A 14,218-nucleotide genomic window follows, 5' to 3' on the forward strand; every position below is an offset into this window, starting at 1 on the left:
CACCCTATCTGCTGGAAGGGCTAAGCTTGTCCTGCTTCCCAACTGAAGAAGTAGGGCCTGCTCGCATGGCGACTTACTGTGAGATTGGTGGTACTTGCATCCCTGTTTAATTTGCGTGGTTCACATTATGTTGTAGGCAAAGAGAAGCTAGGATGCAGTTTTTCCCTTTAAATCCACATTAAACCAATCCGGGGATAGTGAAAAGTGAAGGAAAAACCATCTCTGTTTTGCAGTGTTATTCCATGTAGGTGCTTTGCTTTGATGTTTTTTGCTGGGTACGTGGATCTTTGCTTTCAGATACTCCCCTTTCTCCACCCACTAAACTCTCCATGAATTCCATTTTGTTTCTGGCAGCTTAACCAGCCACTTCTGCCTCCTTCTCTGTCCTCCTACATCGGAGTTTGCTATAGCCTTCCTTCTGCCCCCCACTCTAATCAGTTTCATGTCAATTGCACCCCCATGCTCTGGGCTTCAATGGGAGAGGCATGCAACTGACAAGAAGAAACAATGAAATTGATAAAGAAAACCATCTTCCCCCCATCGGTATTGTGTCAGTTGCACCCGAAGCTGTCCAGCTTCAGCAGGGAGAGGTGTGCAATTGACGAGAACAATGAAATTTACAAAAAAAACCCCTTTCCCTTCTCCATTAGCAATAGTGACAAACCAGAGGGAGTAAACATGTAAAATTGGGGGCGGGGGCATGAAACAGTGACACCAATCCTTCCCAGAGAGATGCCGACTAGCGTGAACGGAAAACAGAGGATTTGAAGTGTTGTGAGAAAATAATGTTTGTTTCTCGTTCTGGCTCAAAACAAGACGCTAACAGCAGTTTAGGATAAAAACTTTAAAAAATAGTTTATTAAATAATAAGCAGCACTCACACCAGCAATTCAGAGTGAGTGCGATCGACCCAGACTGTCTTGTTGCCCAGATATTTATACCCCCCAGTAAACAACTTACAGGAAGCTTACAGTAGGAACTCCATATATGGTAATATTACAGTGTGTTACATTGAACTAGTTCCACCAGTGTATTCCCTGAGTTATGCTTCCGGCCATAGTGCATGATCAGCTTATATTACTAAGATGGCGGATATAGACATCCGTTGTAAGATGGCGGTGCTTAATCAAAACAGTAGATAATTCTCAAGGACGGACCTCAAGGAGGTGTTTAGTGTGTCAGAGGAATTAACCCTTAACAGAAGGTAGGAAGTGTGAACCTTACAAATCTATCACAATGGCAAAAACGGCGTCTTTAATACATCTTTCAGCACCCGTGTGAATAGGGCCGCAGACTCAGGTCTTGGAGACTGGATTTTTCTGTATGTCAGTACAGAAACACAGCATCACACTCTAGGGTTGAATCAGGTTACAGAACTGTAGCAAACTAAGCATGTCTTGGGATATAACACAGGAACCAACTAGGTAAATCTCAGGAGCATGTTAGGTACATGAAGGCAACAGCAAACAAGTTGTCACAACAAATCTAAACAGGCTTCGCTACACCTTTATATCAGAGAGGGGGAGGGCACTTCTTTCTCACAAGTGCTGCAAGGCAGGGGCTTTTTCTAGAAGCAGAATGAAATTGGTCTAATTGCAAGCATTTCTTGACCTTGGAGATATGGTTATCTCTGGCTCTGATAAATTGCTTTCACTATGCTCTTTCTGGGAGAATCCCAACCATTCATTATAATCTGTTCAATGGCTAGGGCTGGGCTGGGTGCCAGTGAAGACTCTGCCAGTTCAGGTGAAGGGGCTTTTGGGGGCTTTTCTCAGCAATTCTATTAGCAGGCTTTCCTGTGTGCCTTTTTCATTCCTTTCATCAGTACTGGCAACCCATCATCTGTACTCCGTTCTTCATCCAATCTTGCCAAAAGTTCTCCTTGAGGCCCATGACAGTGCTCCATGTTCCTTTTCTTCATGAATGAACATCTTCTGAAGCCAGCAGTAAGGTTGGGGCGATCTGCATGACAGCACCACAGTGCCAGCTCCTAGAAATCCCCAGCAGTCTGTATCTCCTTATTCAAATTCAGGGACAGAGTCAAAGCTTTACTGTTTGTGCCTTCTGATTTGCTTTAATGGGGGCTGTTGCCTTCCCTTTGTTGCTATTGTCATCTTATTGTTTGAGTTACTTTTTAATTTGAATCAATTACATGTTGCTTTGAGTGCTTGTAGCAGGAATGTGAATAATACATTTGAAAAGAAATATAAGTATTGCTGTAAAGAGATTCATATTATATTTGACTACAGAAGCAAACAGTTTGTCTCCAAATAGCCAGATTGGAAAAGAGAATAGGAGAAGCCTCAGTTATGGAGCATTACCTATAGATAAAGGGAGTGAGACGCCAGGGATGCTCAAGGAATTCAGCCTCTGAAAATTCTTAAATAAAATGCCCTGTTGTGCACCACTCAGACTAATGTGCGGATCAGAATTTTGCTACCACGGGATTCTAGCCTTCTCCGAAGTCTGCACAATGCAGTTCTTGTCAGTTGAATTGTATCAATATATGCATTTATTTTGAGAGAAAACACACATTTAAATACATATTTTGAAAGAAAATATGCACTCAAATATGTACTTTAAGAGAAAGCATGTATTTAAATACAATTTTGACAGGATTGTTTTTGGTAGAGGGGAATTGCATAGAAACCAAACCATTTTGATTAAAAACATTTGGAAGTGACATGGATAGAAAGAGGTTAAACCATCCCTAAGTGTGCAGAGTACCATAACCTTTTAAAATCCCACCCCTAGATCAACCATGTCATATCCTGTCTCCCCAACAATTTCAGGGAGTCTTCTCCCAGAGCAGATTTCCACTCTGTAAAAATAGATGCATCATTTCTGGCCCCACTGGCCAGAAACTGCTACTGGCCCCACTTCCACATATTCAGGTTGTAATTTGCACAGGACTCTACGTGTGAACAACCAAATGCATTCTCTAGTTTTCATACGCATTCTATGCATGACTTTTTTTCTCAAATACAGATATCACACAGACCTCTGTACCAATTGTACTATGTGTGGAGGTTGGGGCAGGGTCAGCAGGAGTGACCCTGAGCTCGCTCTCTGTGCACTCATTTTTACATTTTTCATAGAATTATCATTTGCAGAGGAAGAGTTCTCTTCTTCAGTCTCCTCTGGCTCTCCAGCCTACCAATGGTGCCCCTTCCTTCTTCAGGAGTGCACCAGATGGTTGGGACCAGAGGTTTAGTTTATAATTTTTAATGGATGAAAATATGAGTAAGATGCTAGGTCAGACAGTATCAGCAGTGGAGGCTGGACTATTAGGGCAGATGGGGCACTGTCCCACCAACCTCGGTCTACCCTCAGCAACCTACCCTGCCTCCCTTCTTAGTTGTCAGCAGCCCAGGAGGTGGACACTGGCTGTCAGCTTCCTCCTCCTTAGTCTTAATCTTGCCCTTGTAGAATTCAGCAGAGAGGAGGAGGATGGAGGCAAAACTAATCTTATTTGGTTCTGCCTGTCATTGGCTCTGGCGCCACCTGCTGTTGGGCTCCCTGTCTTCTGCCCTACTACTTCCAATGGGCACCACTGGTAGTTAGAAATCGGAATCAGGGGCAGTGGATCACTTATCTTGGAAGTATGAAGCTCTTGATCTTGCAGGGGGAAATGTCCTCCCTCCCTCCCTCCCTCCCTCCCTTCCTTCCTTCCATGCATCTCTGGCTATAGGTAAACATATTTTTCATTTTCCTTCTTGTTACTTCCCCTGTAGGTACTAATTTACCCATGTTTGTCTTCATTAATTGAGGAGTTTCCTTTATTAATACCACCAATCATTTTCTCTCACAGCTTGTCGTCCAGTATGTTCAAGGTGAATAATGTTCCATTGGCCTTTTCCTCATTTCTGTTACCATCACTGCAACTTATCATCTTATAATGAGAACTTGAAGTGTTTGGACAGTGGCAGGGGCTAGTTTGCAGCAATGCATAAAACTGGTTGGGTTTTCTTCTCTTCAAGTTTTAAACTGATAAAATTGAGCGCCTAAAGAGTGCGATTCCGTATGCCGTGGATACAGGAAGTGTGCCAGAGTCGGCCAGTTGCATTCCGGTCTGGTGGGATCGGTTTCAGCCTCTTCCCTCTGAGGAAGTGGACAAGGTGCTCTCTACTGTGAAGCCAACCACTTGCTTGTTTGATTCTTGCCCTACATGGCTCATTTTGGGCTGTAAAGAGAAACTGAGCGAAGGGATCAAGGCAGTGGTGAATGCTTCTTTAGAAGAAGGTGTGGTGCCATTAGCCCTCAAGGAGGCGGTAATAAAGCCCATTCTGAAAAAGTCCTCCTTGGATCCCCAAGATTTAAACAACTTTCGCCCAGTTTCTAATCTTCCATTCTTGGGCAAGGTCATTGAGCGAGTGGTGGCCGAACAGTTAAAGACACACTTGGATGAAGCAGATTATTTGGATCCATTCCAGTCTGGCTTCAGGACTGGTCATGGAACTGAAACAGCTTTGGTCGCTATGGTGGATGATTTAAGGAGGGTGTTGGATAAAGGAGAACATGCATTCCTCGTCCTGGATCTCTCAGCAGCTTTCGATACCGTCGACCACGGTATCCTTTTAGATCGTCTGGAGAGAATGGGAATAGGGGGCACTGTTCTACGGTGGTTCCATTCCTATCTCTCAGACAGACATCAACGGGTGGCATTGGGGGATAAGGTCTTGGACCCTTGGCCTCTCAATTGTGGTGTGCCACAGGGTTCTATCCTTGCCCCCATGCTATTCAACATCTATGTAAAGCCGCTGGGAGCCATCATCAGGAGATTTGGGCTGCGGTGCCACCAATATGCGGATGACACCCATCTCTATCTCTCGTTTAAGTCCTCGCCAGAGTTGGCTGTGGAGACCATTTCCAAGTGCCTGGAGTCAGTAAGTGAATGGATGGGAGGAAATAGGCTGAAGCTAAACCCTGACAAGACCGAGGTACTGCTCGTGGGAGACAGGAAAAGATTAGGAGCTTTAGACCTGGTGCTCAATGGGGTAAAATTGCCCCTGAAGGACCAGGTCCACAGCCTCGGGGTCATCCTTGATTCCCAGCTGTCCATGGAGGCTCAGGTTTTGGCAGTGAGCCGGGCAGCTTGGTTTCAATTACATCTAATATAGAGGCTGCGACCCTATCTGCCTGTCCATCTTCTCCCACGGGTAGTACATGCCCTGGTCTCCTCTCGCTTAGACTACTGTAATGCGCTCTATGTTGGGTTACCCTTGAAAACAGTCCGGAAACTGCAGCTGGTACAGAATGCGGCGGCACGTTTGATTACGAACAGCCGTCGCCGCGATCACGTCACTCCGGTGTTACAAGATCTACACTGGTTACCAGTTGTTTACCGGGCCCAATTCAAGGTGTTGGTACTAACCTTTAAAGCCCTATATGGTCTCGGCCCAGCTTATCTGAAGGAATGCCTCCAGCATCAACAAATATGCCGCCTGACTAGATCAGCCACTCAAGACCTTCTCTCGGTCCCACCAATCAAAACAGCTAGACTGGTGCGGACCAGAGAGAGGGCATTTTCAATCGTGGCCCCCACCCTCTGGAACTCTCTCCCTTATGATCTTCGCCATGCCCCCTCCCTGCCAAGTTTTCGCCAAGCCTTGAAAACCTGGCTATTCAGGCAGGCCTACAAGATCCCTGGGGTAGCCTAATTTTATTGGTTTTAGCTATGGGTGGGTTCGGTTTCATTTTATATTGTAGTTCTTGGGTTTTTATGTAGTTGTATGTTGTATTTTATTTGATCTTGTACGCCGCCTAGAGTGGCTGCTTGTGCGGCCAGATAGGCGGCCTAGAAATAAAATTTATTAATTATTATTATTATTATAAAATTCTGCTTTTGCCTCTTTAAAGTGACAGGCAACGTCTTGGGAGAGAGAAAGTAATGTCCATAAACAGATTTTTTTTGAGCCATTCCAGTCTGAGTTCAGGCCTATTTTTTGGAACAGAATTGGCCTTGGTTGCCCTCATGGATTACTTTCTTTGGGAGAGGGACAGGAGAGTGCAACTCTGTTGATTCTCCTGGATCTCTCAGTAGCTTTTGATATCATTGACCACTGTATCCTCCTGGACCATCTCCATGAGTTGGTTATGTTTTATGGTAGCTTCACTCCTACTTACAGGTACAGCAATGAATGGTTGACATGTGATGTGTGGCACAGTTCTAAATTGCCACTCAAGCAGGGCAGAGTTCAAAATGCCATCACCAAGACATATATTGCAAATGCTTATAAAAGAGTTGGGGCTTTGACACAATGACCAAACCTGGGGGCTTTACTTTGTATTGCAAGGAGAATCTATATTAAATAGTATGTGAAGTCCTTCATTTTTCCAAATACTTCTTTAAAAAATCTCCTTTTGGTGTTTTATTACCCAGCAGACTTCCTCCAGTTAATAGAGACCTCCAAAAAGCGAGAGAAAAGACAGTAGGGGTTGGGGGTTGGAATGGGGCTTCTGTTTATATTGCCACAAAAGTACTTCATGTTTAAAGTTTTGTTCATTCACCTTGGGCAAATCTGACACTGACAAATGGTTCATATATCATTCTCATTCTCCTGAATGGGAGAGGTTAGGCTATCACACTTTGTATACATAGTGTCCTACAGAGGTGACTGTAATGATGGTAATATATCAAGAGGCAATGCTACTGCAGAAAACCAGGCAGTTGCAAATTCCATGAACAAAGGTTATTTATTTCTGCAGTTTTGATAGGAACCGCTGGAAACATTTTTTTTCTTCCTAATGGGTCTAATGTGTCTCTGAAGACTTTGCTTCTTGTCATATTTCTTACTCCGGATAAAAATAAAAGTTAGTATTCATGCGGCTATAGAATGCGATAAATAGATTTATTGTGCAGTCAATAAGCTACTTTGAAACACTTATTTCCCCCCTGAATGGACTGTAGCATGCACTAAAATACTGTCAGAGGTTATTCTGGCAGTGCCATGCTGACCCTGTCCTCGCTGTCTTGGTCGGCCTGTGTGTCTGTGCTGCACCAGGAGGCAGATGGAGGCTTACCCATCTGAATCCTTCTCCATACCAAAAACCTCTATATGGAGATAAACATATCAGGGAGAAGGCCAGCCTATTATATCTTTTTTGTTTTTATAGTGGTGTTGTTGTCATGGGATTGGGATGTCACAGTCACAGTCGGGAAATGAAGAGGCGGACCAAAGTAAAGTGTGCGTAAAACAAGGGCCACGTTTATTTAGATAAAGCCAATTAAGTGATTGATTATGCAAAATGATCTGCAGAGATAAAGTGCGGGACAGAACTCATAACCAGTTGGGCGAAGACACCCTGCCATGGGAAAGGGGGTGGTCCAAGCCCAGTCCCCTTCCTCCAGCCCCAACCCCATAGGGTGGTTAGAGAGGCCTTCCTGTTCCACCCCCTCCCAGGGCCTCACAACTCTGAGTGGGGTTACAAGTAAGCTCTAAAGGTGAACCTTATCCTGCCAACAGGCCCAGAAGGCAGGCCTCAGATCCCACCTTTCACCTTAAAGGGTGCCTAAGGGTGCTCGCCAAGTCCTACCCCTTGGGAAATTCCCACACCTATCTGCCAACATGACCAAATCAACCTATTTACAGTATTAAACTGCTTGGCAAGGACAACCAAACAGCCGAATAACATTAAATCAGCCAAATTAAAAAAGCCCATCCGCCGAATTGGAACATTACAGGAAAGGCAAAAAGCTTGTCAGCAAACAAAGGCCAATGAGCTAAACATGCGTACCTGGCTCCAAATGGCAACCAGTAAAACTTGTACTGCCCTGAGGGAGGGTGGGTGGATGCCACGCAAAGCTAGAAAGAGGCCGTGTGGGGACGGAGCAGGGCTTAAATAAACACACCCTGCCCCACCCCAGCGTGACGGAGTGTGCGTGTCCACACTCAGGGCCGGTTCTAAAGGGCGGCCAGGTTGGGCACTGGCCCGAGGGCCCCGGAGCTACAGGAGCCCCTGAGAGGCCCTCCGCCGCCCCCCCACGATCCGCGCCCCCCTGCCCCCCGCATACCTGTCAGACAGCTTTTTAGTATTGCCCTTAATGAAGATGGTGGCTGCAGTTTCCCTAAGGTACTGAAGCCGCTGCCGCCATCTTAGTTGATGGCAGAGATGTGTGCAAGTAGCATGCACGTGTGCCATCAACAAAGATGGCGGCGGAGGCTTCATTCCCCTTAGGGAAGCCACGGCCGCCATTTTCATTAAGGGCAATGCTAAAACAGACCATTAAGGGCAATACTAATGCCCAGACAGGTAAGGGGGGCCGTGGGGGGGTGGGGAGGGTGGCGGGGGTGGGGCAAGCTGATGCCCAAGGGCCCCCGCATGCCTGGAGCCGGCCCTGGCCACACTAGGAGAAGGGCCTTGAAGCCATGCCAGGACTTCCCCTGACGTGGCTGCAAAGGCCCGCTGTTGACAGAGCCCTCTGGGTCTGTCAGCAAGGAGGGAATTTTAAGTGTTGCAAGCCGATCTGCGTCAAGCGAAAGCATTAGAAGGGGTGGAAAGTAAAGCTTTGAATAACTACATAAAACAAACCCTTCTCCCTAATATCCCATTTTCTGGGTGGAAGGAATTTTAGTATGGAGGTGCATTCAGTTATCTGAGTCCTGCACCTGCAATCTGACGTGGTATAGCCCAGACACAGCACTGCCATTTCGATGAGGAGGAGGACATCACGGCCATAGCAAAGGCCAACGTTTTGCTGCCTTCCAGTTATGACTTCATCTGCATACAGTCAGGGCAAAGAAAAGACACCATTTACATTCTACTTGAAACCAGTGGCAAACCTCCCAGTGATCTGAATGGGTCTAGATTCAGGATTTCCAAACTGTATACCAGGGCACAGTAGTATAACTTGTGAAAAGTGTGAATGTGCTGTGAGAAAATGATTTGATTGAACAATTGCTGGGCCCCTGTGAACCCAAAGTACCTCTGAAGGCACATGAGACTACCACCACTTTGATGAAGTGGGTCTGGGTGTCGTCCAGGGGTCACCAATGTGATGCCTGCAGGCACCCACAAAGGCCTTCCGTGGTATCCACAACATCCCCTGCCCCTCCCCCCACTGAAATTAGGCTTGAAAGAAGCATTCTGCTGTAGCCAATAGAATAGGTGGCTCTGTGGGGGGGGGCATGGCCATTATTCTGGTTTGCAAATGAGCCCACAGGTCCAAAACGTTGGCAGCCCCTGGTCTAGTCAGTGCCTGGATGGGAGACTGCCTGGGAACTGCATATACACCAGCTTTGGTTCCATGATGGAAGAAATGTAAGATGTAAAATGGAAATGGACTGCCTTCAAGTCAATTCCGACTTATGGCGACCCTACGAATAGGGTTTTCATGGTAAGCGGTATTCAGAGGGGGTTTATCATTGCCTTCCTCTAAAAGCGGAGAGACAGCCCAAGGTCACCCAGTGAGCTTCATGGCTGCATGGGGATTTGAATCCTGGTCTCGTAGTCCAACATTCTAACCATTGTCACATAACAACTATGCCCAGAGGGTGCATCCCACTGCGTCTCTGAATCTTTCACTGCTGTGGCATTACCTCCTTGCATCCAGTTCTGCTACACATGGATTAATTTTTCCTCTTCTCCATAGTGGGTGTGTGATTGGATCAGTCAATTAGTTTGGATGCAGAGACTAGTGGAGGCTGGCCCATTAGAGCAAATGGGGTTCTTGCCCCACTAACCTCAGTCTTGATTTCCCCAAACCCAGCTGCCTACTTTCTTACTTACAAGCAGTCCAGTGGGTGGTCTTGGCTCTCTGCCTCCTCTTTGTTAATCTCTCAGCAGGGAGGAGGATGGGGAAAAAAGTAGAATGAGTTAACTCTGCCATCAGTTGCTCTGGCCCCAGCTACTGTGGCCTCCCTGCCTTCCACCGTACTAGTCCCAAAGGGTACTGGCAGAGACAAAGCAGGATTTCCCATCCTTGGACAAGGATACCTGTTGCTTGTCTCCATGAGGCATGAGTCACTGTTCTACAGTTGTCCCACCTAGAGTCCCTCCAAGTCAGGGGTTATACCCAGTGTATACACTCATGGAGGGACACAGGAAGTGGGCTCCTTTGAGGACAGGTAGTTTTGACCAGTAGTATAATCCCAAATTCAGACGTGTAGGATCCCTTCATGATAGTCATAGCCACATGCCCCCTTACTTTGCTGCTGGATTGAGAATGAGATCCTTGTTAATGTCTTCTCCCACAACATCAGATATCCGTAGGAACCAATAAGCATGAAAGAGGGAGAGTGTTAGTTGCTGAGAAGTGTCTTCTCAATGGTTGACTCACCTCCTTTCACTCTGATTGGCTCCAATCATCAGGAAAGGACAATGAAGCCTGTTAGAAGACTCTTCTCAGTGGCTAGCCCTTTCATGCAGATTGGCTCATAGGATGCTGAAGACATAGGGACCCTGCTGGGACCCTGCTTCCAAAAATGTAAAGGGTCTAAGACACCCCCCCCCGAGACCCTGGAAGACTACTCCTCTGGTTTTGACTCTTACCTCCTTCAAGAGTAAAGTGTGTTTACAATTTGGTTTCCGAAAGGGAAGCACCCATGTTTACTCACCACCACCATCAATGTACCTGGAATGAACTCTGCATTGTCACACAGCTGCCTTGGGCTCCTACTGGGAGGACACTCATGTAGGGACATGCAGGGATAAATAAATAAATCTTTCAGCAGTGGCATTGTTAGGAAAAGGTCCAGTATTCACCTACTTTCCCACTATGGCAAAAAACAGTTAAATATATATTATATTCATTTCAAAAGAAGAGAAGCTTCTCTCAGAAACTACAGATTCAAGTCTCCTCCCTCCCCCCTTATAAGAATTTCCCCAGACCGCTGGTTTCTTCACCCCCCTATGAATGTGCTGGGGAAAATCCACTTGAAGCTTTTTGGCAAAGCAGGGCATGCACCTGCCCTTTCTTCTATCAGCTTGTTCAAGAGTAAAGCGTGTTCACTCATACTTTGAAGGAGAGGGGAGAAAAGGAAAGGGAACTGCTTTATTATGACTTCATTTTTTCCTCCCCCACTCACAAGTCACACTGCAGCCAAACCATTTCTGAGTGCCGCCTTAAACAGAATTAGGCAAATGCAAGACAATGAATGGCTGGGGCAGGGGGAGGGAATCACGCCCCTCTTCTGATTTTTATGCTTGCACCTGGCAGTTAATTTCAGAAGGAATACATTCCACCAGAGCAATGTTTGGAATCTTGAACGGGGGAACAATATGCTAGATTGGATCAATAGGCTTAACTTGTGGGGTATGATAGTATAATTGTCTGTTACATGCAACAAACAACAATCTACCGTCTCATTTCATTCCATTTTGTTCAAACATAGCTAGCTGCTTTTTCTTTTTCTCTTCTCTGCAAAGGAAAATACTAGGTAAAGTAATTATGTTTGATTTCCTGATCTGAGTTAAATACACAGAGTATTTGCCTTTATTATTTCAAAAACCTGATAGTAAAAAGAAAAGGTGCTCTTGATGAATACATAAAATTTTCTCTCCTTTCTCATGTTCACGTTTTCTTGCTATTGTTGATTTGTCTATATCAGCTATTAACTCTCTTGCTTTATTTAGACTTGGATCTATCTATATCAAGAGGAGGGGGGAACCTGAGGCTAACATGAGTCAGGGTCCCTTTTTTTACCTGCATGTGTATAACATTCTTAGATTTGATAGCTTTAACATTAATCAACACCCATTAAAAATATAATACAAATGAGTTTGTGTGACATTTTTTCTACTCCAAGCTAAACACCAATGTACCTTGGAGTAGCCCAATATTTTAGGTTGGGACAAAAAAAATCATTTTCTTGGGCTATATTTTGTCTCAGCCTCTTTTTGGTTCTCAAACATAAACTCTGAATGAGCATTTAAACCTGTTTAACTGGATCAATATTTGCTGGAATATTTTTTACTGTGACAGATTAAATTGGCTGGGACAAAAAAGCATCCCATATGTAAAACTGGGTTGTTTTCCTGAGGTATTCTTTGTCCCATGTACGTTTTGTGTACAGAATGAAAACAGTAAATGGTAAGTGGCTGAAATCTGGGGACATTGTTTACTACAATGCCCCAGAAGGACTATGTTGTAGTCCTACTTACAACAAAAAAGCAATTACACCCCAAGATCTTGGTTGGAGGCAGTGATGTGGTCCAGGGTCTCGGGGGGTCTCAGACCCTTTTTTGTTTGGAGCAGGGTCCCAGCAGGGTCCTTATGTCTCCAGCATCCTATGTGCCAATCAGCATGATAGTTAGCCACTGAGAAGGCTCTTCTAACATGGTTCCTTGTCCCTTCCTGCCGATTGAAGCCAATCAGAGTGAAAAGAGGTGAGTCAGCCACTGGGAAGACACTTTTTAGTAGCTAACAATCTCCCCTTTCACATTTATTGGGTCCTAGGGACATCAGTTGTTGTGGGAGAAGGCATTAGCAAGAATGTCATTCTCAGTCCAGCAGCAAAAAAAGAGGGAGGGGTGTGGCTGTGACTATCATGAAGGGACCCTGCACTTCTGAATCTGCCACTACGCTGCTGGTTAGAGGGGCACTTACTGCTGGTTCACATTGCATGAACATCATTTTGTACCTCTCATTCTGATGACTGGCAGCTGTCGGCCTGGGTCTATATATGGAGTGGAATGGTGGCAGCATTCTGAGGTGGTAGAAATGACTTTTCTTTTTCAGACTATGGGGGGGGAATAGCCTCTTGAAAGTTCTTTGCAAGTAGAAAAAAAGCACAAGAACCAGGCTTGGATAGAACCATGTAAACAAATGCAACTGGCTCATACTATGTCTAGTAATTGGTTCAGCCAGTCCAATAGTGTCGACCCCTGCCTTCCTCAGCCTGGTGCCCTCCAGGTATTTTGAACAACACCCATTGTCCCTAATCATGGACCATGCTGGCTTGGGTTGATGGGAGCCGTACTTCAAAATAACCGGAGGGCACCAGCTTGGGGCAGACTAGTCTACCCTGGCTGGCGGCAGCTTTCCAGGGTCTTTCAGACCGGGATCTTTCAGGTTCCCTGCTAACTGAGATCCTTTAAAGAGAGATGCCAGGGACCTCATGAATGCAAAGCATGGACTCTATCACAGAGTTATGGCCCATTCTCTTTCTCCTTCTTCCTTATGTGCTAGCTTCCTTTTAGCAGAAGGGGTTCTGTTTTTTTTTATTAAATACTACTACCGGAGAGGATTAAAAAATTGCATCCCTCACTTGCACCCTAAAGTTGTACAAATCATATTGTAGGAAATCAAGGAAAAGCAGCACGAAAAAAAAATAGACAAATGGTATGCATAGGTTAAGGACATTTGATTAAAATTTGTTATACAATTTAGCACTGCTCTGAAGCTTTGTCTCTCTTACTCACACAGCCCATTCTACCAACTCACTCTGCCGCATGTATAAATTGGTGATTCCATTGTCTCTGTCCTGTTATTCATCTGCAATTATGTGAAATCTTTGGCTCCACTCTCATCGTCTTCCAGCAACAAGGCAGAATACTGGAATGCTTGCTGCACTTTTCCACTTTTCCAATTGTCTTTTTTAAAATTGGCCTTTTTGTGCAACTACTCTGGTGTGGATTGAAAATTAAATTATGCATTGTTATGGGAGTAGTACTGCAGTAGATCTGTGGGAAATTAAAGGAAGGCATAACTGCAATGGCAGCCACCCCATAATAATTGGGAAATAAGGGCCACACATTTTTCAAAAATGCACATCTACCAATCAATTGGACACAGAGCAAATGTTCCTTAAAAAAGAAACGGTCCAAAAAAGCTGAAGCACTGCAGCATGTCAGTTGGCAAATGGAGAACCTGTGACCCTCTAGATGTTGCTGGACTACAATTCCCATCAGCCCTGACCATGCTTGCTGGGGCTGATGGGAATTGGAGTCCAACAGTATGTGGAGAGTCACACATTTCTTAACCCTGGTTTAAGTGAATTGTGGGCATTGAGGGGGATGGACCCTAGAACTGGAAAAGAACCCCATAAATGTAGTGGCACAGAACTGTGGTGTGAAGATTGAATATTGGCAATATATACTCAGTTTGAATCACTTTTGGTCAAAACATGCAAATCTCTGAATACTCCAGATCACTTGAGAAGGTTTTTTTAAAATGGTGCAAAGGAAGTTTCTTAATATTTCAAATGGTTCAGGGAAGCATATGGCATGCTACAAAAGACAAACAAGACCAGAAGTGCATAATCTCAAAAATCTTTGT

General features: G+C 45.1%; 1 protein-coding gene across 1 annotated transcript in view; it reads left to right on the forward strand.

Moving 5' to 3' along the window:
• The window catches only part of EPHA5 (EPH receptor A5), a 404,439-nt gene extending 390,735 nt beyond the window's left edge, over positions 1-13,704 (forward strand). The window contains exon 17 of the mRNA XM_061590682.1: positions 13,367-13,704. Within this exon, the coding sequence (XP_061446666.1) occupies positions 13,367-13,400 (34 nt within the window). The 3' untranslated portion in view covers positions 13,401-13,704. The remainder of the gene's footprint in view (positions 1-13,366) is intronic.
• The last annotated feature ends 514 nt before the right edge of the window (positions 13,705-14,218 follow it).

This window comes from Rhineura floridana, chromosome 11 (assembly GCF_030035675.1).
Source record: "Rhineura floridana isolate rRhiFlo1 chromosome 11, rRhiFlo1.hap2, whole genome shotgun sequence".
Lineage (NCBI taxonomy): Eukaryota > Metazoa > Chordata > Lepidosauria > Squamata > Rhineuridae > Rhineura > Rhineura floridana.